Source organism: Pelobates fuscus, chromosome 5, assembly GCF_036172605.1.
Source record: "Pelobates fuscus isolate aPelFus1 chromosome 5, aPelFus1.pri, whole genome shotgun sequence".
NCBI lineage: Eukaryota > Metazoa > Chordata > Amphibia > Anura > Pelobatidae > Pelobates > Pelobates fuscus.
The window spans coordinates 43793851-43820770 of NC_086321.1; the positions used below are offsets into that span (position 1 = coordinate 43793851).

The following is a 26920-nucleotide window of genomic DNA, read 5'->3' on the forward strand; positions in this document are numbered from 1 at the left end:
GGGGGAGGGGGGGAATGTATTGTGTTTTCTGCATTTAACCATGTACATGTATATCTGCATTTCTATACCCGGACGTCCCATGTTTAGGCATCAATGTGAAAAATGACATGTCTTATCTGCTATGCCTTTTTCCCACGTGATACACTTGCGCCTTCCCCATCCCGGGTACGCATCTGATGTTAGTTCAGCCAGTCTTCTAGTCCACTAACACCCCCTGTCACACAGGTGACGCTGCACGAGCTACTGCTGGTAGTGGTGGCCTGGCCCCTTCCCGACACCCCCCAGGCTATGCTGGACCTACTGATGGACGTTGAGCAAGCTCAACTAGACCGGCCGATACCCCTGTTCCTGGACATTAGCCCCCCAGCCCGCAAACATGCTGTACTCCCACCCCATCCCACACCCCAGCGATACCCGACGATCTACTCTGACTCCTACCGCCCTCACAGAAGACCGTGATATAGGTGAGGCTCGCCCCCTGCCTGGTCCCCACTTTACTCCCCCACCCCAAACAAAAAACGACGTAAGACCCCCTTCACCCAGGCCCCCTGGGACCGCTGACACAACTTGCTAACTGCACTATTCCATATAAGTGACATATGACTACTGACGAGGTGGCGGAGCACCCGTAGGCTGCCCACGACCCTAATCTACCTCTTCATACGAGAGAGGTATCACCCCAGGTGGTGATGCTTGCCGGACACACCCACTAACCCCGAACATATTCGTGTGAACAAACCCTTCCCGCGGGGAATCGGTAGTTGGACGCTGCTGGACTTGCTCTGGCAGACCCGACTGTCGCTTGCCGCCGTGGTCACACGAAAACACCCTCCTAAGAGGGTTCCTCTGCACCTACATCTAGGTGTAGTTGCCGTCTCTCATCTGAGGCGTGCACTCTAACCCCCGTTTACTACTCTCAACTCTAACTGAGGTAACGTCACCTGGGAGGGGAAAGGGAGTTAAGGTGTGACTGACGCCCCCTCCATTCTCTCACGCTCTTCCCTAACTCCTTCTTCTCATCCCCCCCCCATAAGTTTATTCATTTATTTTTCTCTTCTCCCCGCCCCTTACCCTCTCCCCGCTCCCCGCTCCCCCCCCTGCCCGTGCGGACCACGATGCCGCGGGGAACGGCCGCGGCCTCTCGCCCCCTTGCGACCTACGAGCCCGACCCATACCGAGTTTTATCTTTGAACTGCCACGGTCTCAACATCCCGGAACGTCGGACGCAGCTCCTACGGGACCTCTACGCTAGGCGTATATCTGTAGCCTTCTTACAGGAGACGCACTTCAAGGAGGGCGCAGCCCCAATGCTAAAAAGCAAGCACTACCCCAACGCCGCCTGTAGTAACCACCCCACGGCCCGCAGGGCTGGGGTGGCTGTCCTCCTGGAGGCGAAGCTTCAATTCCGCGAAGCGGACCGTCTATCGGATGCAAATGGCAGATACCTCTTCCTTAAGGGAGATATTCACGATAGACGATACACTTTCGCTACAATCTACGTCCCGAACAACAATCAAGCTCAATACATACGCAAAACCCTCCTTAAGCTCTCTTCCTTCACGGAAGGAACCCTGATTCTAGGCGGCGACTTCAACGTACCGCTATACCCCCTTGCTGACTCGTCTACAGGACACAGCTGCATCACCCAAGGTGCCCTCCGCAACATACTGAAATCCTTACGGAACCTTCGGCTTGTGGATTGCTGGCGCGCACTGCATCCCGATGACAGGGAATACACACACTATTCTACGATCCACAAACGCTACTCGAGAATAGACTATATATTCATGCAACAAGAACGGTTGTCGACAATTCAAACAGCGGAGATAGGGGCTGCACAGTGGTCACACCATGGCCCCGTCACTATGACGATAGATTCCCCAAGGATGCGCCCGACCTCATGGACATGGAGGCTCCAAGATTCGCTACTACTAGACCCGACAATCAGGGAACAGGTGTCCGAGGAACTCAATACATATTTTACACTCAACACAACGGAGGACCAACTCGCGACCACGATCTGGGAGGCGCATAAAAGCGTTATCCGAGGCACACTAATGCACATCGCTTCCAAAAAGAGGAGGGAATCACAGCGACACATGACCGACCTTCTGGACCGCATATCCACACTCGAGGCACAACATAAGAGATCACAACTCGAGTCGACATACGCGGAATTACTAGAAGCCCGGAGACAACTACAGACGCACATGACGACCTGTCATTATCGTTCATTGCAACGCTCGAAGGCCTTCTTTTACCACCATGCTAACAAAGGAGGGAGGCTACTGGCCAGGATGCTTAAAGGTCCACAGGGACTAGCCCAGGTCAACAGAATACGGCAAGCTGATGGTACTACTACACAATTCCCGGATAAGATCGCCTCGGAATTTCGGACGTTCTACTCCTCACTGTATAACATTCCGCAACCGACGCAGCCACAGGAGATAGCGGATAGAAACGAAAAAATGCGGCACTATATCGAGACCTATGTGGGGCCGAGATTGCAACGAGGGGAATCGGAGGACTTGGAGATACCGATCACAGAGGCGGAGGTAGCAGGAGCGATCAAAGCAGCTAAAACAGGGCGCGCTCCAGGTCCGGACGGCTTCACCTTAGACTATTATAAGAAATTCCAGCACATCTTAATCCCAAAACTCGCTAATGCATTCACCGCTCTCATCGGAGACGCTCGATTCCACCAGGAATCACTGGCTGCTACCATCACGGTTCTCCCGAAGCCGGGGAAGGATCCCGAACTCTGCAGCAGCTATAGACCTATCTCCCTACTCAATGTAGATATAAAACTGCTGACCAAGATACTGTCCATCAGGATCGGAGGCCTTCTGCCGACATTGGTCCACCCAGACCAGACAGGCTTCATACCCGGGCGTGAGGCCAGAGATAGCACTCTCAGAGTCCAATCCATCCAACATCTGGCGAGACGGTCAAATGATAACCTTCTATTGCTCTCCACGGATGCTGAGAAAGCATTCGACCGGGTAAACTGGTCATTCCTTACGGCTACGCTGCGGGAGATGGGCTTTGGGGAGAACATAATGAAGTGGATAGGTGCGCTGTATCATTGCCCAAGCGCCAAAGTAAGAGTAAACGGTGCACTCACCGAACCCTTTCAGATCCGGAACGGAACGCGGCAGGGATGCCCGCTCTCCCCCATGCTCTTCGCCCTCACCCTTGAACCGTTCCTGGAAGCTGTGCGCAGATCGGATGAGATCCTCGGATTTCCCAACAAGGACGTCACCCACAAAGTGGCGGCGTATGCGGACGATCTTTTATTCATCATCAATAAGCCCGAGACCACCCTGCCTCACTTGATGTCGGCATTTGAGTCCTACGGGGAGATATCGGGATTTAAACTGAATATACCTAAATGTGAGGTACTTAACATTTCGGCCTCTCCGGCGCAGGTCGACGCACTGAAGCGCCAATTCCCGTTCAGATGGTGCCCGAACCACATGCAATACCTGGGCATCGCCCTTAATAGGGATCTAGGAGACATGTACCGGACAAACTTCCTACCCTTGCTACAAAGAATAAGCCGGGATTTACAGGCGTGGTCGTACCCATATATTTCATGGTTCGGCCGCATAGCCATCCTGAAAATGAATATATTGCCCCGGATCCTATACCTCTTCCAAACGATACCTCTAGCCCTACCGACGGCGTACTTTCAATCGCTCCGGACCGCTATGATACGATTTGTGTGGAGCGGAAGACAGGCGAGACTCAGACAGGAGATCCTATGCCTGCCACGAGCGTGGGGTGGAACTGCACTCCCGGACCTTCGCAAATACCATCATGCTACAGTGCTACAACGGGTCTTGGAATGGCATACTCATCCAGCACACAAACAATGGATTGAACTAGATAAGAGCCACATGGGGTCGTCTCTTCTCACTACGGTATGGAACTCGAAGAGACCTCCGATGTCACCCCATGACTGCCCCTCCACAGTGGCACAAACACTAAAAACATGGGACACCATCAGAAAACTACCGCAACTGTCTCCAACGCCGAGCCCGCTGATACAGCTGTCACATAACCCACACATAGGAGGTGGACTACCACCAGCATCCTGGAGTATCCTGGGAGGGGAAGAATCCCTCTCCATCCATAGATTGCTGAATAACACAGGCGTAATACCATTACGGGAATTGATAGACAACGACCAACCGTCCGCAATGCAAATCTTCCGCTACACACAAATTACACATTTTTACCAAACCCTACCACACAGAGAATCTCTACATAGAGACCTGACGTGGTTTGAGACACTCTGTGACCGACGGACCAACCTAGCCAAACCCACGTCCCTCATTTACCAGCATCTCCTTACAGGCCATCTGGAGAACGCGGACACCTTTCGCCGACGCTGGGAACGCATCCTGGGTATATCATTCACCGCGACTCAATGGGAAAAAATCCTGGTCCTGCACCACAAATGCTCCTCTAGCTCCGGCTATCAGGAAACTAATTATAAGCTCCTGTCGTTCTGGTACAGAACGCCCGACAGCCTACACAGGATCTTTCCGGCGGTACCTGACACTTGCTGGAGATGTGGGGAGGGACGTGGAACGATCCTGCATATCTGGTGGGAATGCCCACGCATCACGCCATTCTGGGACGAGATCAAACAGCGAACGGAGGAAATACTGGGGTCGGACGGTGGATTCGATAGAGAGGTGGCTCTACTACACTCTACACCAGACACCATCGGGGTGTATAGAAGATCTATACTCCGACACCTGTTGAACGCCGCCAAGGCTCTGATCCCATTACACTGGAAGCAAGATGTAACCCCGACGATAGGTCTCTGGATGGAAAGGGTGGAGGAGATATATAGGGCGGAATCGATCCACGCTTCATTGATAGGTATGGAGGAGAAGCATGCCGAGAGGTGGCGGCCGTGGCTGTCTTACGTGGCGGGGCGGGGTGGGGGGGATAGGCGGGGGCGTGGCCCGTGAAGGGTGCCCCTTTACACCCCCCCCCTCATCCACCTGCGCCCCTGGACGAGTGGCACCTCATTACGTGGAACACCTCGGTCCCGCATTCCCTCCCCCCACTCCCACCCACCCCCCTTTTTTTTTTCTCTTCCTCTCCTTATTCTCTCCCTCTCTCTTCCCTCCCCTCTCTCTTCCATATCACCTTCTGTTACTGTGCTCTCTTTTCTACACCACTGGCTCTCTTTCCCTGACCCCACGCAATAATTTGTCCCCATTGCCCGTGCACACTAGTTTCACCAACAGTCTACTAGTAGGGTAAGATGGGCTGGGGCCTCAGGTGCCATGCGCATGCTCCGCTAAATCGTTGCTGCCCTCCACTATAGACTGAACCTACAGATTTCACCGCCCGCACGACAAAATAGGGCCCGCGCGAGGCAATGGGACCCAATAGAAACCCATCATCCCTCAATAATTTATAGGACGACGAGTCTCCTCTCTGACTTATTTCTTCAGGTCAACCTTACCACAGATGTTATAATAGCCCCTATCCGCTTCAAAGATACTCCTCGGCTGTACACGGCCATTATGATGACTGGCGTATCTTGTCCATACACTACACAGTCACTATCTGGCTCACACAGAATTGATAAACCTACCCTTTTGCAACCGATTATAGGATACAGATGTTTGCATATTTACTACATGTACTGTAACGAAGCTAACAATGTTGCTACTGTACTACCTTCTACTTGCTAATATTGTTTTTGTGTTCATCACTTTATATTTATATGGCTGCTCCCACTGTTGCGAGACCTGCGTGTCTCCTATTTTACTATCTTATCGCATTGTTATACGTATCCGATGACACGAATAAAAGCCGTTTGAACACTGAAAAAAAATGAACATGCATATATATATTTAAAAACAAACTTTCATTTTCCTCCTGATGAGCTCTTTCAGAGCAAATTCTGTGTCAGGTGCTAAACAGACTGGGGTGTCAGAGTTGCCACGCTTGCCTATTATGTGCTACAGGTTTTTTTTGCATGGATTTATTTGGAGATCGGTTTCTCACTCAGAGATTTTTATTTTATTTTTTACACAAAAATAAAAATATACCAAAAGAACAACTATCACTGAACCATTGTGACCCCTTTTTGACTATACTATGGGAGGATTGTGCCAACTAGCATTTAATGTTGACCTTGACAGGGATTAGACGGACATACATCAGCTAGAATTTTGGAGTGACTCTACCCTCAGCGGCCAATTTAATGATTGCAACTATAGAACATTACACCAGGGGTTCCCAACCCAGTCCTCAATTCCCCGGTACCAATCCAGGATTTATGGCTTACCCTGTTGTGTCTAAAGTGTTTTTTTCTTTCTTTCTAAAACCACCTTAGACAACTGGGTAATCCCTAAATCCTGGACTGTTAGGGGGTTCTTGATGACTGGGTTGGAAACCACTGCATTACACTATACAATAAATAATTGGTTTTAACATTTCCTGCCAATAACTGTTACCCTTAACCCCTTAAGGACCAATCTTCTGGAATAAAAGGGAATCATGACATGTCACACATGTCATGTGTCCTTAAGGGGTTAAAGGATCAATACTGCTTAAGTACTTAAATGGAATATGCATTGTAACAATTACAGTCATGCTGACAGGGTATATATATATATTTATATTTCTTTATCTGTTAAAATGTAGGCTCGCACTAAATATAAACACATTTATTTTGTTTCACAAAAGTTTAGTTTTTGTATTTTAAATGAGCATGCTGTAGATTAAGTTCTATTTTATTCTACAAGTGGATCTGTACAGGTATTACAAGTCTCTGTAGTAGAGACTACATCTCTGGTAACATACGTTTGGATACACCAGTGCCGGGTGCCTGAGAGTCTCTGTGCTATTTAGCAATTAAATGCCCAATCCGACTGTGTCAACCTTTTTTGACAGTAACCCAAGTAATGCATATCGGCTACATCATATTTCAGGGATAATATTAGCGCAATAACTTGTTCTTCTGTTAAGTGATAAATACTAAAATACTTAATGCAATCCCAGTGGAAGAAACGATTCCCAGTTTACAGGAGACCATTTATTGCGGGTAGTTGTCTGAGGCCTCATGAATATAGTGGATGTTACAATCAGTGTGGACCCAAAGGGAAGGGAAATGGGACTCTGCTTTTGGTCCTGCACAGGGGTTAAGAACGCTGACCCTGTCAATCAGTTACGTAGCCTATGGAGTGAGAAATGACCGTTTATCTACTTAAACAACCTCTGCACAAAGGATACAAAGAAATGAAAACTGTATAAAGAAGGAATCTCATTGAGAATGCATTTTTATTAGGCATAACTAGGAAACCATAAATAACCATGTCTAACAAATGCTACAGGCTTGTGTATTTATAACAGAGAGCTGGCAATACAGTCACTGGATAATCTGTATTCAATTGGTTTCTAGTGACACTGGAGGTGCTGCGATCTTGGGATAGACCAATTAAATATTTCTAGGGTCTGAGCCCCAATTTACATTTTGAAAAAGTCTGTCTGACAATATATTATAATTGTACAGTAAATATCGCTTATGCATAAACGCCCCCGAATCATGTCAATTTAGCAGAGTTCTTTTATCTGTAAATTGAGCCGAACTCTTCATTTTTCCTGTCAGTGTGGGCATTATATATGAATGCTGATTAGAGTTGAAACCTTTCTGTCCACTGCGACTGATAAGCACGTCTTGCTCAGTCCTTTCTTCGGCATCCACCCACGTTTCAGACAAATGTCACCAATACTTCCATTTAAAAAAAACGCATCCTGGACCTGAGATTTGAGTTTTAATTTTTTTTCAACAAGTTATCAGGATTTGGGAATGCAAAGTGAGTAAAAAATAAAATAAAAAAGTCAATTGTATAAAAAAAATAAAAATAAAAAAGTAATTGCAAAGAAATCAAGGTCCTGCTATAGGGTCGTCACCTCTCCCATATTTGCTTCACTGCTATGCTTCCATTGCATTCCTTTTTTGGTTATTTATGTGCCAGAAGAATAGGTAATGTTACCTCATCCTTGTATTATGGCTAATTTGGTTACCTCATCCTTGTATTATGGCTAATTTGGTTTTCTCTGCCCTATGTCTGTAACCTGTTATTTAGGTCTTCACAGCCTTTGAATATTCAGTTTCCATTGCATTGTTTCTATGCATTTTCCCCTTGTTTTAGATAAAGGCAAATCTAGCGAACAAACTGGAGGGACTGATTTTGTGGCTGGACACTACACAGAAAATCCATTGTATACAGCTCATTCCCTATCCCCCCTTTTCTTTCTCTTCCTCTCTGCATTTCACATTTTAATCACACCTTTCCAACCCTATTTCTATCTCCACGTTTCACACTCTCCACCTTTCGTGGTAGCGGACAACCATATTTGTAGGGTGGCTGTGTTTTAGGAAACAGCAAAATATGTTAGAGGAGAGGGAGGCAACTACAGATATAAACGGTCAGGATTTATTACTGAAGGTGCATTGCTGGGAATTTGAAGAGAATGCAATGGTAATTTCACATTTTCAAACTGCAACATTGTCAAAGTTATATACAGTGGCTTTAAATTTGAAATGCACACATTGGTGAATAACCCTGTAAGTGTATGGACCTTTAAAACATTTCAAAAACATATTCTGAAAAAAAAAAAATAATTATCTGACCCATGTATTAAGGTCACTGTCACCTACCTTTCCCGTTTCTCTAAAGTAACCTCTTTGGGCCTTTCTATCTCTTGAGATATTCTGGCTTGGACATTTTCAAGAACAACCTCATTTTCCTGAATTGCTACTGCCGTTCTATCAGCTTCGTGGTCACTGTACCATTCTTGGTCGCTTTTTCTCACATTGGCCGAGGGACGGAAGGAGTAAGCAGGGTCCCTACGTTCCTCATCCAGCTCCAGAGACTGTAGACTTTCATGGTAATGGTCTAGTTCACTCAGCTGAGAGCTTCCCTGGCTAACATTGCCCGACGAACCATACCTGCTGCTGCCAACAGGACTGTTAGGAAGAAAAGGAAACTATTAGCCAATGAGGTAGGACAACAATCCAGTCTTTGTGCCCGTAGTATTAGCAACACTTTACAAAGAGTTAAAACAGGGGTAATCGTAACTAAATGCAGGTAGAATTTAAGGAGCAGAAAGCTACAAAGCATGAGTAACGCTATACAACTAAAACAGATACACAATACTTCTACAGGAACAGACCAAAGCAATTGTCCACTCATCGCGTTGTGTTCAATAGATGTAATTTACCTGCAATGATGCTCTAAATGAAGGAATGTACAGCCTAGTTATGCAGACAAGATCTTACGATGTATTATTATTACAAATAATCAAAACGTGATAATTTTTTTCTTTAATTACAAGATTGGAGTTCTTCCCTGATAACACACATTTACTTTATGGTTATATCTGAAAAGGAATTTCTAAGCACAAAGGTGATATCATGCAGTTTATGCACCCTGCAATCCTGAATATCTAAAGCACGAACAATTTGTCTAAAACTTTGGTACAGAGACGGTCAAGCAGAGTGCAGACTCCTGGAGGGGTGTTGCGGAGTGGGCAAGCATATGGTCATACTAGAAAACTGAGTGGGTGAACTGAAAAGCAATCTCCATGCCAACAAAGTCTTGCTTTATAAATTGTTATGTCAACGTGCTGTAAGCACAAACTGTCCCTAGGACCTGTATCTTACCAAGTAAAGCCCCTGGGATAAATAAGACATGAAAATATAGTAACTGTTTATAATTATATGTGAATCTAACAACCATTTTTATGCAATCTCACCTTATTACAAAGCAGCGAGTCTTGCTATGTGTTAGAATATGAAGGTATGTAATATGTTTAACGTCAGCTACAAGTATTTACATGTATCATGTCAGATTTTTTTTAAATTATTGTAAAAGCGATTTGTGCTTGTGTAAGGTTTGTCTTCTTGTGAGTGACAGGTTAAACGATTGTAGCAAGATACTTAACAATTTAACTGTTGTTACGATTTATTTACACAGTATTACGTATTTTATTATTTGACAGCTGAGACAGAAGATGAACTAAATGTGCAGATAAATGTCTGTTATTTTAGACTACGAACTCTACAATAATGTGAATCAGGTGTAAATAGAATGATGGGATTAAATGATGTTACTTTAGTGACAATGTGCTGCTTTATTTAAATATTCTGGGAAAAGAGCTGAACTCAATACAGTGAGAACTCATTCAATTCACTCTAAAGACAGCCATTGGAGCAACTAAATGACCTCCATTTGTCCAAATATACATAGGGATTAAGGAAAAAGCGCAAGTAACATTTTCTTTTCTTTGGTTTTTACTATATATTGGGGCTGATGTGTGTTGTAGTCCTTGCAGCTTAAGCGCAGGACTTCTCTTTTTGTATTTGTATTTACTTTGTATCACACAGCCTGGTTACAATGCTGCTACCCATCCCATGTGTTCCCTATTAAGGGTTAATAAGTAAAGGGGTGTATATAAAAAATACCCCTTTCTGTCTCATTAGAGATATCTTTGCCAGAAGCTCAAGGAAGCAGGCTGAAGGGTCAGTGTTAGGACCCGCTTAGGGGGGGTCTGCCTTGACGTTGGCAGGCGGGCATCCCTCCAATGGCCATTGGAGCAACTAAATGACCTCCATTTGTCCAAATATACATAGGGATTAAGGAAAAAGCGCAAGTAACATTTTCTTTTCTTTGGTTTTTACTATATATTGGGGCTGATGTGTGTTGTAGTCCTTGCAGCTTAAGCGCAGGACTTCTCTTTTTGTATTTGTATTTACTTTGTATCACACAGCCTGGTTACAATGCTGCTACCCATCCCATGTGTTCCCTATTAAGGGTTAATAAGTAAAGGGGTGTATATAAAAAATACCCCTTTCTGTCTCATTAGAGATATCTTTGCCAGAAGCTCAAGGAAGCAGGCTGAAGGGTCAGTGTTAGGACCCGCTTAGGGGGGGTCTGCCTTGACGTTGGCAGGCGGGCATCCCTCCAATGGCCATTGGAGCAACTAAATGACCTTCATTTGTCCAAATATACATAGGGATTAAGGAAAAAGCGCAAGTAACATTTTCTTTTCTTTGGTTTTTACTATATATTGGGGCTGATGTGTGTTGTAGTCCTTGCAGCTTAAGCGCAGGACTTCTCTTTTTGTATTTGTATTTACTTTGTATCACACAGCCTGGTTACAATGCTGCTACCCATCCCATGTGTTCCCTATTAAGGGTTAATAAGAGGTTCATTAGAGATATCTTTGCCAGAAGCTCAAGGAAGCAGGCTGAAGGGTCAGTGTTAGGACCCGCTTAGGGGGGGTCTGCCTTGACGTTGGCAGGCGGGCATCCCTCCAATGGCCATTGGAGCAACTAAATGACCTCCATTTGTCCAAATATACATAGGGATTAAGGAAAAAGCGCAAGTAACATTTTCTTTTCTAAGGTGAATTTTTACCCTAGGTGGGGGAGTATACCACATTACAGAAAGGATTACATCGGACCAAAAAACAAAACAAGAGAGAAGAATTTAGAGGGGGCTTAAGGAGAAAGGAGAGCCAAGGAGAGCAAAAATTGGGTAAGGGATAGAAGTGTAGAGATCAGGGATAGGATTACACAGCAACAAAGATAGGGCAACACCATTCCCATAAAAAGAGTAACAGGCCAAGGAAATGATTATTGGGGGCATACAGCACCAGCAAAAAAAGGGTTATACCAAACCAGGCAGTGGAGAATATTGGACAGGAGAGGAGGGTATACTAAGCTCAAAAGATTGATCAATCTGTTTAAGTAAAGCTCTTATTTGGCAAAAAAAAATGGAGGTCTATTTCACCTGCAGACTACATCTAGAGGAACAAGGCAATTGCATCTATTCAGTCATTAATAGCTCTCAAGCAGTTAAGTTGACGACTTTCCAGAAGTGTTTGAAAACATGTAGTTTTAGAATCTTGGAATTAAACCGTTATCTGTTTTGTAGTACAGCTTGGGTCAAAGCAAGAATAAGTCAGTTCATGTTCATAATGCTATGTTAAGATCTACTGAAACAATAAAGCCATAACAAACAGGATGAGTAAAGCCATCCATATGGGTAGCATAAAGCAAAATAACACACACAGCATGAAGTGGGTACTAAGAAATAGATAGTTCATAATCCTAGATTTTGTTTTGCATTGATCAGTGCTGGCTATAAAAAACAGAAATGCAGACGGATTTATCCAAGTCATGTAAATATAAAATAAACAAAAAATCAATTTCGTCAAAGACACAAGGACTACAAAAAAAAAGAAAAAAAAACACAAACAAGAAAGAGAATGGAAAGGAGAAATAAATGAGGTCACAACAAAACATCAGACAAAGATACAACAATGATAAAAGTACAAATGACAAAAGGGAAAGCTAGAACCAATGTAAAACCAAGGACAAAATATAAGAGACACAGAATAAAATAAAGAAAGCAGCAAGACTTGGGGGTCCATAAAACCTGAAAACGAGTGGTCTACTTTAGTTTAGCTACTGCAGGCAAATCAATAACCCAAATATCTTGCAACTAGTTCTCAGCCTTCGATGTTTGCCGTGTGCCAATAGTGCGGACAAGAATGCGCAATTGGAATTTACAGAACCAGATTAAATAAACAACATATATTGTTACTGGGGGGAGCAGATAAACAGTTATATGATGTATTGTTCCTCTACTTAGCAGAGTCATTGCTGGACCTAAATCTTAAGTGGATAGAAATCTTGGAGCCCAAACTCTGTAAAGCAGCTGGGAATGGCAAGCAAACAAGTGTGGCAAAAGGTACAAACATCAGGAAATTACAACACGATGCAAGGGGCAAGCTTATGGTCTTCCAGCTATTGTTCAGTGGTTGAAACACATAAGTAGTAAATTATTACTTTAAGTAAAGCTACTTATATTCATAGTACCCTCTTCAAATGGCACACTGGACTATTAATTAAAAGGAGAAGTGACATGTATATAGCAAGCATCTCCAGCCATAAGCACCACGGGTATTCTCTTATTTTACTTCTATATAGAGAATAGATTTGGTGATATAGCAGGTACGATGCTAAGAGTGAAAAACAACATCAGTATTACATTGTAGGCAGCCAACCTCAAGTAACCAGATGTTATTTTTCCGACATTTTGCAGATAAAGGGTTACGCAACAAACTCTTGAACGCACAAACAATAATACATAGTCTACCAGCAACTAAAACTAAAATGTTTCAGAGTTAATAGGAGAATGACTGAACTACATTAGAAAACTAGACAATGGGTAATTAAAGCTCTAGAACAGATGCATTATAAATGGTTGCTTAGTGTATACACCATTTATTATGCTTTTAATATAAAACTGGCCTTTTAATTTTTATTGGTTCTGTGTTATTCAGTTCTGATGACTGTTCCTCAGGACAAATAGGTGTGCCCATTCTAGATGTAGGTGTTCCTGTTCGAGACACCGGTGTGCTTGTTCTCGACGCAGGTGTGCCTGTACTTGATGTCATTGTGTCTATCCTAGACATATGTGTGCCAGTTCTAGAGTCTTGAATTATATCATTGCTCTTGATTTCATAGCCATCTTCTTCTTCAAGTAAAGCAGCCAAAGGGTTTTCGTCATAAGGAGCCGAACTTGGTAACAAGCCAGAGACCGTGCATTCCTCATTGCTTTGTGGTAGAGCTGTGCTAGAACCTAAATCACTGGTATGCGTCTCACCTAAAACTCCACATGGCAAGTTATGATCATCTACATCTGTTTGATAATGGATTTTATTTTCAGGCTGTACTAGTCTTTCATTCACATCCAAGCTGTCAACAGTTTTCAAAACTTCTGGCACAGTGTGTGCAACCGTTCCACTAGAACCTTCATTTGAATTCTTATGCCAATGTAAAGAAAACTCCAACTTTTTTCCAAACACAGATGACTCGCTATTATATTGCTTACTGGTACTATGGTCATTGCTAATTTCAAATAACGTAGTAGATAATTTTTTAAAAGCGGAGATAAACCCCAAATCTGACGCACTAGAAGATGCAGGAGAAGGTTCTTGTTTAACAGACTGCACAGATGCTTTGTCAGTTACAACAGAAGGAGCATCAACTGTAGATGTGCTTAACGGAGGTTCTACATCACAAGTAAATGAAAGGTCACTGGCACTTGTGTTTTTCTCTGATGAAAACACAGAGGATGTACTTGACTGTGAAATTAATTTTGAGTTAGAATGGTCAGTTAACTGCTCGTCAATAGGCAAGTGTGGAGGAGTATTGTCAGCGCTGTTTGTAGGTGCGATATTTAAGTTAAGAATGTCATTGTCTCCCCTTTCCTGACATGTGCCTTCAACACTGAAATGTGTGGTTTCCTCAAGACAATCTCTTTGGACTTTAAGAACATCAGATTCCTGGAAATGTTCTTGTGTTTCTGGAGACATTTTCTGCTTGAAATTATTGAACTGATTCATTTGAATGCTGCCAATACAAGGCTGCTTTGTTAAAGGATTAGTCCGAACAGGTTTAGTGACACCACTACTGTTGTTAAGTTGTTCAGCGTGACCAGAAACACTGCTAGGTGACTTAAAAATGCCAAAGAAATCATTGGGAAAAGTGCCTGATTGAGAGGTAGACGAATTGTTAAATAATGTGCTTTTCTTTGTAGAAGATGAAGTCTGAGGATTAAAGTAAAAATTAGATTTTGGCGGTTCACCAGAGCTACCTGAGAAAAGGTTAATTTTTGTCATAAAACCAGAAAACATTTCAACTGATGAATCAAAAACAGACTTCTCTTGGACAGGAGTCTTAGGTTTGTTTGTTAAAATAGGATCCATGTTTGCCAGTAAAGGTGTATTTTCTTTCAGACACTGTGGGTTCTGGCGGTTACTCTGAAGAGGTTCACGTTCTTGTGAAGTTTGTATTTCCTCCTGCAAATTATGGTTTGCTGCAATGCTAACAGATTCATACATGCAGTCCTGGGATTTTAACAGGCTTTCATAATCTGACACTAAACTGTTCTGTGTATCAAAAATAGAGGACCTTTCACTGGACGTTTCTTCTTTGCAAATTGAAAAATCGGGTTCTTCAGCATCCACAGCACCAACATATTCATCATGATCTATAAAACTAGCTTCTACAACTTCTTCCGAGGTAGTCTCAACACCTACTGTTAAACTTTCATAGTAATATTCATTCTCCGGGACAAAATACTCTAAATCTTCTTCATCAGTAGCACAGACAAAGTCCTCATGGTCCAGAAAACTCAGTTCCTCAGTTTCATTGGAAGGTTTTTCGAGATTAACAGAGAATGTAGGCACAAGGACTTCTAGATCCTGATCATTCGCATTTTCTGAAACATTTTCAGTTGATTCATTAATTACGGTTCTCTCATTTTTACATGAAGTAGCTATAGAACCATCAACATAAGACTGTTTAAGTGAGTCATATACATGATTTTGTTTTTGCTCATTAATACATCTTTCTGCTTCCTTGACATTTTTTGACACATTTGGAGTACTTTGATTTTTTTCATCAAAAAATGACATACCAAGGAAGTTTGAGAATGGAGCATAGTTTTGGGCTGGCGTCTGTATATTATTTAGTTTAGTCAATGAGAAAAATGAAGGCAGTTTGAAAAGTCCTTGGGATTCGGGTTCTTTGTTTTCTGAAGACTTTTCAGGCAATGTTGTTGAAGACGCCTCAGATTTGTTGGATATGTTAAAAAAAGAAAGAAATGTGTTTGTAATCTGGCTCACTGGTTCTGTGTTCTTGGTGTATGGTTCTTGCTTTGTTACATGTTCTTGACGAATCTTCTCAGAAGGACCAGAATAATTGTGACCTCCAGATTCAACATATGGGTAATTATGTTTTGATTGGAGCACATTCACGTCTATGTGAGGTTCATAATTCCTTAAACTTGACTTTGATTGTTCGCCTTTGCTTTCTACGATTTGTTCTGTACATTCACTTTGTGAAAATAGGTTAATTAATTTATGAGTTTCAGGACCAGATATATTATCTGAGGGCATTTTATAACTTCCTTCTTGAATGGTAGCTTGTTTCTTTAATGATTTAGTTCTATGTATGCCTGTATTGCACGGCTCCACTTTGTGCAAATTTAAACTTACTTTGTCTTGCTCTGTCAAGACAACAGGGACTTCTGAATTATTCTTTAATTCCAACTTAACCTCAGATGACGAAGGCACTGATTCGGTTTTAAACAACTCTCCTATTGAGCCAAATATGGATGAAATCCCAGTGAATTCATGAGAACTTTGTTCTTTTGTTTTTTCATCAAGTTTTTTTGGGGCTGTTTGGACGGATTTGTTATCTGCTTGCTCTAAATTATTTGTTGCATCGGTCTGGGTTTTAAAAAAGTTAAAAAACTCAGAACTTTTACTTTTTTCAGTCTTTTTAGAAGTGTCACTTTCTCCCAGGTTGAACAATTGTAATGCACTTTGAAATAAACCTTTCTCTGGCTCACCAGCAGGAGGTATTTTAGCATCACTATGCTTTGATTGGAGGCTTTCACTTGTAGTGCACTGCGGATTTACTTTTTTTTCTGAAGTTACTTTTTGCGATGGTGAAATGGTTAATGCTTGTTCAGAGGTATTATTTAGAGGACAACTATTTAAATTATAAGTCTTTTCTTGATGAACTCTTTCAGAAGCTGACCTTTTGAATACCACTCCAACTTTATCCGTGTGCATTCTCTTCGTCAATGTGCCTGGCTGGTTAGAGGAAATTTTAATATTTACAGATGAGGTTTCTTTTGTGCTGACGTCAGTGGATATAGGGGTGTTAACTTTAGTTTCAGCAAAATCCTTCAAGTCGGCAGTTTTACCAAGTAGACCACCAAGAGATGAAATTAAAGAAGTAACAGGATTGAACTGAGCTTTTTTATCATCTAGTTGCGATTGCTTTTTACTACATGCCGTATCTTCAGTCTTTCTTTGTTGGAAAATTCGTAATCCAGAGAATCCGGTACTGCCACCAGAAACCTGAACAGGTTGACTTTTCTCTGATATCTGATCATTCACATGCATTCTTGCAGACACATCCGAACACTTCCTTAAATCAAGAGATGCTGGATATTTTTCAGATGAATAGGAGTCATTATCCACTCTAAAGTCCATCCTGAGTCTCTGAAGTCTGCAACTTGAAAAATCTATAGGTTGGTCTCTCTGACAGTATATTGATTCTTCAAACATATGGGAAAATGTCTCCAAATTCATGTTCATTAACTGGCCAGTCCTATTAACAGCTAAATCAAGAGGGTCATTGTCAAAATAATCATCAACTTCCTCCTCTGCAATACTCCAAGGTAGAGTTTCATGGCTTAAGGGAACTTTAAAGCCACAAACTATAACCATGTCATCAATTACAGAGAAATAGTCTGGTTCAGAAATATTTTCATAATCCATGTAAGAGTCCGGTGTGCAAATATAGACATATTCCCCTGTAGGGTCAGTTAACAGAGAATACATATATGTGCCATCACTGTACATATAATATCCACAATCGCCATCTTCTGAAGGCCACCATAGACCAAATTCAAACAATGCCCACCACTCATAGTACTCATGATTAGGAGACAAGCTTATATTTTCATTAATGTTCAAAGATTCTTGATCAATCAAGGTCCAAAGAGAATGGTCACAATTAGATGCAAAACTCAGATCCATTGGCAAACCATCACTTAAATAAGCAGCCTCATTAACAACAGTGGACAAGTCAGTATCATATTCAGGGGATTGTATCACCCACATTTCCTTTATATCTAATGTCCCTTCCTCTAACTGGAGACAAGATACCCAATCTAAATTTGCATTGCGGTCCTTTTTGCATAAATTTATGACTCTGCCATTTAATTCTGTAAATTCTCCAGAACCATTCTGGGTTTCATTACATAGAAATTCTTCATTAACATAGAGATCGTTTACGTCTGTGTAATATTGATCGGTACACAACTCAAGATTATCATATTCCCATTCAAAGCTTAACTGGCTTTTGGTTTCATCCATCCCTTCCCATTTATCTAAAACTCTTGGGATAGTCTCGAGCAAACACAAATTGCTTTCTTCAGACAGGTTCTCAAAGTCATTCATCCAACACAATGCAGAGTCCTCAAACTCTGCATCAAACTGAATAGACACATCTCTAGAGTGGTTTTCCAGGTTATGATGGATATCTGAAGGTTCATTGGTTTCCAGTTTTTTTCCCATGTTACGGATTTCAAGTTTTGTATCACTGACTTTTGTAGAGCTATAATTTTCTCTCTGAATTGGTAAGAAATGTTTAAGTTTACCTAAAACCGTACAATCATTATTATCCATAAGTTTATCATCATTATGTTGGACACCTTTCCTTGTAGTTACGTCTCGGGTTTTATCTTCAAAACAAGACACGTTTTGTTTAGTATCTGATAAGTTTTCAGATGATGCAAATTTGAACAAACCAGACAATATACCAGGGAACTTGTTGGCCGTGGTTTCATTATCTGTAGCCGATGTTTTAGCTGTAGACAGATTTTCAGTTGAGGAAAATTTAAATAGTTTGGAAATAAAGCCCTTAGTGGCACTTTTGCCTTGACTGTTTTGGTTTGGTGGTGGTGCATCTATGGAACAATTTTGGGGGGGTTTGGGAAGAATATCACATTGTGAATCATTTGAACGTGTGTGCATTTTTACAGAACACTTTCTTTGCTCATTGTCACCATTAACACGTTCCTTAGAAATCCCATCTTCGTCAAAGACTTCATTTTTTTTTACATTTAAACTGTTTACATTATCTATGTCTAGCTTACATGGAAGATCAGGTTTGCTTGTCTCACTTATATGAACAGGCGCAGAACTTAAGATGTTGCCACTGCTTAATTGATTCACCTTACAAAGTCTGTCTTTAAATACTCCATTATCAGATGTTGTAAAAGCAGAAGATGTTTTCAAAGAGGGTTGCAATCCATTACCTTGCGCTGAATTTTTTTGATCAGAAAAACTGAAAGGACTTAAAAAAGGAATTTTGATTTTCTTACCCAATGTAAAAATGTCTTTCTTGCGTAGATCGGTTTCAGAGTTAAAGATTTTTGAGGTTTCTAGATTCCCTTTATTTAATTCTGCACTATCAGATGGAAAGAAAAATTGACTTACAGACTTTTTTAAAGGACGTAAAAACTCTTTACTTTGCTTTGCCGTTGATTCCGAAGCAGCACTGCTAACATCTTTAGGAAAGGTCTCCCTGGTATTATCGATCTCTTGTAATTTGTCTTCAGCTGTGCCAAAATCAGATTTCTGTAATTCTGACCCCGCAATAACCCGACCAGCTGTATGGACAATAACATTGTCAGACATCGTAACCTGGTCTGATTTTGTTTCAGTTGATTTAACAATGCCCTTAGTTATGTCCTTTATATCACTTGCCATTTCGGTTATATTCATTACATTTGTTGAAGGCAAATCTGCTTGTTCTTTAGAAGACTGACCGGAAGAATTGCAAACTAGAATTTCACTGCTTAGTTTTGATTCCTTATCAGACACCAAAGACCCTGCTTTACCTGAAATAATTGTTTCTTTACGTGGAGATGGATTCTTAAAGTTGCTGCTGGCTGTACTGCAAGGGTCAGAAGACATGGGAAACGAAGTGTTCCTTTTTAGATTAAAAATGTTTTCCATGTCCTCGGGATCACCAACAAGAACAGGTTTTTCCGATCTATTACATTTTAAATCTTCTTTGTTTATTTTCACATTAGAAATTGTGTAGTGCGTTGCAGGTTTCTCAAGGAACCTTTTTGAATTGCTTATGGGGTGTTCTGATTTTTCTGGTGTAGAAACAATTTTTTCCATGGATGCAGTGATTTGTTTGGCACTAGAGCCAACTTTCTGTGTGAAGGAGCTGATGAATGAGTTTACTGTATTTTTTATACCTGTCAGATCTGGAAGAGTCTTTGATGCTCGAGAGCTTTTCGTGCTTTCATCTTCTATTTTCACAAGGGTTTTATCTATGTTGGTGTTCTGAATTTGCTTCTGTGACAAGTTGTTACTATTCTGGTTGTTGATCGGTAAAGTCTGGAACTTATTAATTTCTTCTTCCTTTTCAGCTAAATACTCTGAAACAGACTCAACCAAACACTGCAACTCATCCATTGTGTCTATATACTCTTCACTGGGCTCTTCTACTGGAGATAGTTTAAGGCTGCTCATGGAATAACCATACTTGCTGGATATGGTCCTTGAAGCTAATCTTTCACACTGACCAACTTTTAAAGTTTTATCTACATTATTGTTAAAAGAGCTCACACCCAATGTATTTGCATTTGCTAAATTACAGCTACCCAAAGAACGAGAGAGCAAACGCAGCTCCTCAAAGTCATCATCGGACACAGAAGAACCTGAGTGACTATCTGATGTACTGCTATCATACTCCTCCAAGTTGTCAAAGCATGAGCTGTGATCTGCAAATTTTGGCTTCTTATCTGACAAGGTTTTTACATATTCTGTTTTAGCTAAAGATTCCTGTCCCTGTTCAATTAAATCATTATATTCACGCTTCCCACTCTTTACCAACAAACCATTTTTATACGGTCGCAATATTGGATAAAATGAATCCAGCGCCTTTGTATTACATCCATATTTATAAGACTCTGGATGCAATACTTGGTTTGAGGAACCAGCTTCCAACAATTTAGCAGATGGTAGATTTGGCACACTGTCACTTAAATTTTGGTCATGATCTTTGCTTTGTTTGTATTTGAGGTGTGAAACATGTTTTGTCCTTCGCCTATCAATTGTGTTATATTCTTTAGGATATCTTCGCATATCATGAGATTTGGGAATAGTACTATAACCACGAATGGACTCCTGCATATTAGAATTCTGTTTTAGATGGGAAACTGGGCTAGTCCGAGCTAGATTGGTCTCCTGCCAGTTCCTCTGACTCCTTTTCAGAAATTCTTCTATCAGTTCTTTTCCTAGCTTCTCACATTCATTTTCCCACTCTTCACTCTCAAGTACGGTACTACCATTATCCTTTCTAACTAATGAGCCTTTACTAAATGAGCTTTTAAAGAAATAAAAGTTTAAAAAAAAATAAAAATAAACAAAAAACAAAAGAAAAGAAAAGAAAAAGAGAAAAAAGAAAAATAGAATGAACATTTAAACTGTAAATAAAAATAAAGAAAGAAAAGTTATAAATTGAAGATTTACACAAAAATACTAAGGGGGACTGCATTGTAAGTAAAATGTACATGTTTCTGGCAATTCTTAATTGCTATTTTTCTCAAGTACCAAAGAAAAATAATATTATATACTAATGTAAATATAACTCTATGGTTTCATTCATTCTATTTATTCAGTGTAAAGTGCCAAAACGTACATTTATACCAAAGTACTGCAAGAATGAGCTAATTGGAAGCTGACCATCATACACACAGACACGGTATACTATGTATGCAGTTGTGCATTACGGATTAAATCTCAGACATGCACTGCACATCTACTGGCAAACAGGACTTACATCACGGCATAAAGCAGCACCACGTGACGCAATAAGCACTAAACAGAAAGTGATGAAGATTAACCCACCTATCTGACAGATCTAGAGAATGCCTGCTTTCTAGAGAATAATGGCGGCTGGTCAGCTGACTAGATTCAGATGCAGACTCTAGATCATTCCGTCCATTCGCAGGAGAATCTATGCTATCATATCTCCTTAAAAGGAAAACAAAATGGAGAGGAGGAAAGAATGTCGAAGAGCTTAAGGTTATTCAATACAATGAATGGCAAAGAAAAAAAAAAAAAAGGAAAATTATAGTGCAAATCGTAACAAAATATATTCTGGAACACAATTCTTCGGTTTATGAAGCAAATAATGGCATACATTTCATGTATAAAATAAAACAATATCAGATAAGCTTGTCAAGATAAACTCATGAGGCCAAGTGGGTCTGGGATAACACGGGTTAAACAAACTTGCAGGTGGCTTCTGGAAGTTTCTCAAACAGAAAAACCATCCAATTTCACCGAATGAACATAATGATTTAACCCCTTAAGGACCAAACTTCTGGAATAAAAGGGAATCATGACATGTCACACATGTCATGTGTCCTTAAGGGGTTAAAGGACTTTAAAACCCCTTTACCCGGAAAATTGGTCATACGCAGGCTACCCTTTATAATGAGGGAGAGTGGGGCATTATCAGCAATGACCAGAACTGTAAAGTGAAAGTTCACTTACCCCACAAACCATGCAATGTACAGTTTGAGTTTAACTGAAATTTTGTGAAATAGTTTTGGAAGCAATTGCCTTTTTTAATTTTCTAGAGATGACTAGATGTGCTTACACCTAGATAAGAATATCCACTATACAAAAATAATACATTGTTAAGGTATATTTCCGATCTGGTTTGTGATACATGCATTTATTGCCTCTCATAAAACAGATTTCTATACCCCCAACCCACCTGGAGGGTGGTGGGGGGAGTGGAGGGGGGAGGGGGTGGGGGGGGGGTGGGGGAGTGCAGGCCTAGCAAATGTAAATAATAGAAAAATGTATTGTAATGGTACTATAACTATTTAACTGAAAATAAATCATTATGGTGCCCAGGTGGTCCTCTACAAGATTCAGCACAGCTAGATCCGACTTAGCTGTGCAAATATTATGGACAAATAAGACGAGGGGGTAGGCTCTACATACTCAAATGTATTTATTTTTTTAAGTCTGAAGGGTTTGCACCCATACAGTCCTTTCTCTATACCCACTACACTAAGCAATAGCAGTTACGGTGCTTAGAATAGCTCTTTAAGTGTCTGACATTTGGAGGTAGCTAGCCTTAATAACTATTTTATTCCTCCCACTGCTTTAAAGGTGTAATTAAAATGAAATAAAAAACGATTGTAATTTTTTCATCTATCAAACAATTTGGATTATACACTCAAGGACTAGCACCCTATATATCACACTGCTGCACTCTCAAAAACTGAGCGAATGCAAAGTTGATCAATAAAATGTTTGAAATAATTACAAAAAAAAAACACTTCATGGAAAAAGCGAGAACAATGCTGTTTTATATTAACTTATTGCTCTTGCTTGTAAAGTAATTTTGAATTCAGCTTTTGCCTAACTATATAAATATATCTAACACCAACACACTGCTCTCCGTAGAAAGAAAAACTTAATATTCCATGTAGCACCAGCTCCGTGGAAAGGCAATTTCAGAAAGCTTATGAAAAACAAACAATAAGCTAACGGGAAGATCTGGGCACACATAAAAACAAGGTCTACAATTCGGCTGTCACCAGGTTTCATTTTCCGTGCACGGATGAATACAATTACTAAACAAGCACATATTAATTACTGTTTTTTTTTTTTTCTGAGCAAATAATTAGCAGTTTGTTTTACTAGTTTACAACAACTCTTGTACAATGATAATTTTCAGGCCTGACATTCATTTTTGGTAATTAGATCCCTGCTCATATAGACACATCAGCGAAAGGCAAAATTGCCCCTAGTGTGGAGCTTTAACTGTCAAATTGGGGGAAATGTTATCTGGTGAATGCATTAATGTTGTATTCTGCTTTTGACAAATGCATCTAAAAGGGCAATGGCAGTCCAACTAGTTCCATTATAGATATAGATGAGTTAGAGCAGGTAATACAAAGCTATGCAGGGCCCCAGTGATTTAAGCTTCCAGCCACTACCAGTTAGGTACCTCCCCATGATGTTTGTTTAGTGCTAATTTCATTCACACGCTGTACTTAATGTGTTTAGACAAGCACTCATAATGTACAAGTGTGTAACCTTCCCAGATTAGACTAAAGCTCCCCCTCAGGTCTGACCTCCCCTAGAATTGTTATGTCTTTGTTGATTTAAAAAGCCATAACAAAGCTTTTTAATTGGTTTACATTATTAAATTGTTATAATTCATTCACTTGTTGGTGCAGCTTATTTATTACGCATATTCTATATAACCAACTGACATCCACACTAAAGGAGCACTCCAAACATCATAACAACTTCATCGCAATGCAAGTCTAAGGCTTCCTGACTGAAGCCCCAGAACTGCATCGGAAGGAAGGGGCAAGATGATCTGGTGCCATTTTGCAGACTAAAAAGAAGTTGACTTTCCGGACCTCCTCATGTCGTAACATGGTTAATGCAATGAAGTTATAATGGTGCCCAAAGTGGTCCTTTAACATTTACTCAGATGTTTATTTTTGATATATCAATATACACATTTAAAGACATGCATGGGAATATACTGTATTGGATGTCACTGTACAGTCAGCGTTAAGGGCTTCTCAGTCTGTCACTTGAGATATTACACAAAGATGAAATCCTTATGGAAAACTCACAGACTGCATAGGAATACTGCTGAAATTTTAACAAAAGCATATTATATGACAAAGTAAGGACTGCAAATGAATTTTGGTAAAATATGGTAAGATGCATATTGTCAGAAATGCTTCTCCTGCCACATTGTTCCCATTTTAATCAGCAAGCATGTGTGATGGAACATACTGGGAATAAAATCAATACACTAACATCTAGCTTACCTCCTAGTTCTCCTTTCTCGGAAATCCAGATCATAGTTCTGTATAGAGTCTACAAAAGAATCCCGGGAACCTCCTTGTTGCTGCAGTCGAGATTGTACCGGGAACTGGTGTACGGAGGCATTAGGCTGTGAGGTTGTGTGGTATGGTGGTGGAATGCTGTTACTGGTTTCACTGCGATAATCACTGTCACGGTCATCAACAGCGCTGTCATGGTCATCAAATGCTAGAATACAAGATAGGTTGGAGACCAACTTCATACTCTGGCAAACATGAGAAACCAATGCAACCAAAGAGGCACACAATGCTGCACAATTCTTTCTCAACGGTTGTCTCAAAGAAATGGTCTTCTAATTTTGAAGGCTCTCATGGAGAGATCAGAAATTAACCTGGCACATGAAATTATCTAATTATTCTGCCATTTGTGTATTTGAGAATTCACAAAGGTCTCTGATTTTACATTCATCAAATTTTAAAAGGTCTTGCTCGCATTTAAGCTGTTCACGCAGACACAGAACACAGAAGTAACCTATCCAGTGCCATGCAACTTTTTAAAATTGAAAGTATTATGTCTGAATATTTTCCCACAGATGGCATCAGACCTGATCAAATCTGGTAAACCATGCTAGCTCTGAGACCGTTATTGTGCAGCATTTCTGGATACAGTGAGGACTCATAAGGTCACAAAAGTCCCAATTTCTTCAAGATGATCCTTCACTACATTGTTGTAAGAATATTCCAATCATAACAAAAAGTCTGTAAGGTCGTGTAGGAAAGGCACATTCTAGATTCTAAGAGGTCACCACAACACATACACTAGTAGAAAGGATGGATTTAACCAGCACCATTTTTACTAACCATCACCGCTAGACTTCTGAAGGACAATCAGATTTCTGTGTATGCATTTAGACACATACAGTATCATCATCTTGGTGATATTGTCGAGATTATATTTATTTTGGGATTTATTATGGAATATTAAAATTTAGAAAGCATGACAAAACAGCATAACAAGATATCAGATTGTCCAGTGACTCATCTAATCAACTTCTTCAAAAGGTTTGAAATTTGCATATCAGTCAAAATCATTATAAAAGTGTGCAGTTTGTCCAGCAACTGTAAAAATTTTATTTGACACGGTTAAAATAAATCATGATTTTAACGTATGTGACGCCAATTAACCAATTCTCAAAATCATTTGAAGAAGCGCAACCAAGAACACACAGGTTAAATATTTATTGATCACATGGCAGACTTTCCATCACTTGGTAGGTTGTGCTCTAACCATCAGGGTAGAGGTTAAAAGAAAAACAACAACAACATATGTATATATTCACAATAGTGGTTGTAACTGGTTACCCCGCACTGGCAAGAATATGGGATTAAGATCATAACCTAGTCCTAAGAAATAAAGTAGTAAGCTCTGTGGGTGGGACATTAACGAGGCAGACATTTTAAAGTAAGCAAAAGGAGATTGGCAGCGAAGCACTCTAAGATGGGTAAGTAGAGGGATATCTGGAATTTAAAGTGTGACTCCACACCATGCAAAAAAAAAAAAATTAAAATAGGGAAACCCGCCAACTCAGATTCGGCTATAATTCATATGCATAACAAATACTTGAAGTATAAAGAGAATCAGATATAAGAAGCAACAGGCAAAAAAACAAAAACAAATGAGGAATAAAAGGGGGAAAAAAAGCTTAATTTAAATTACTTCTAATTTCTTTCCATGAGAAGAACAGCTGAAACCTCTCAAAATTAGTTTAATTGAATGCTGAATCAGCAACGAAGTGTAAGGACAAATACCTATCTTTCATTAAAAAAGTTAAATGATATACATACGCAGTATTAGAATTATACAGTAAAACCTGTACACAAAAGCAGGTTAAACAAATGGAATCTGTAAAATTTATCCAAAATGTTAAGTAGGATATTTCAGGAGAACGAGTACCCATAAACACTGGAACTTAAAATATAGGCAAGCAGCATGCTTGTCTCTGTGATCTGATGGGATATTCATGCATACAAATCAGTAAAGATACAGATATATATACACCGATGCACATACATTTTTAACAGAACATTTTTCAGACAGATCGTTTGGTTTTCAGAGGGAAATTGACTCTACTCAAGGTAAGGGAGATCCGGAATTGCAGAAGCAAAGGCCAGAGTTCAGCCTTTGAGGATATATCCGTCCTACTTCTAAATTCTAGAAGCAAAAGGAAAATTTATCTTCTGCATGGTAACTTCATGGTAACCCATCGTGAAATGTTTCAAAAGATCACATTTCATGAATTACTGGATTGAAACCATTATTTACACCTCTTTTGGCAATAATGAGACTAATTGAAAGATTTCAGGCAATACAAGTTCTCTCAACATGAGGGAGG

General features: G+C 40.5%; 1 protein-coding gene across 5 annotated transcripts in view; it reads right to left on the bottom strand.

Moving 5' to 3' along the window:
• Positions 1-26920, bottom strand: part of UNC13B (unc-13 homolog B) — a 463085-nt gene that overhangs the window by 216279 nt on the left and 219886 nt on the right. For 3 of the 5 annotated variants that reach the window (XM_063453773.1, XM_063453772.1, XM_063453771.1), the window contains 2 exons: positions 24534-24756; positions 8699-9007 (listed from right to left, as the gene is read on the bottom strand). In XM_063453773.1, the coding sequence (XP_063309843.1) occupies positions 8699-9007; positions 24534-24756 (532 nt within the window). Of the gene's footprint in view, positions 1-8698; positions 9008-21564; positions 21691-24533; positions 24757-26920 lie in introns of all 5 variants that reach the window. The other 2 variants (XM_063453770.1, XM_063453769.1) reach the window with 1 other exon arrangement.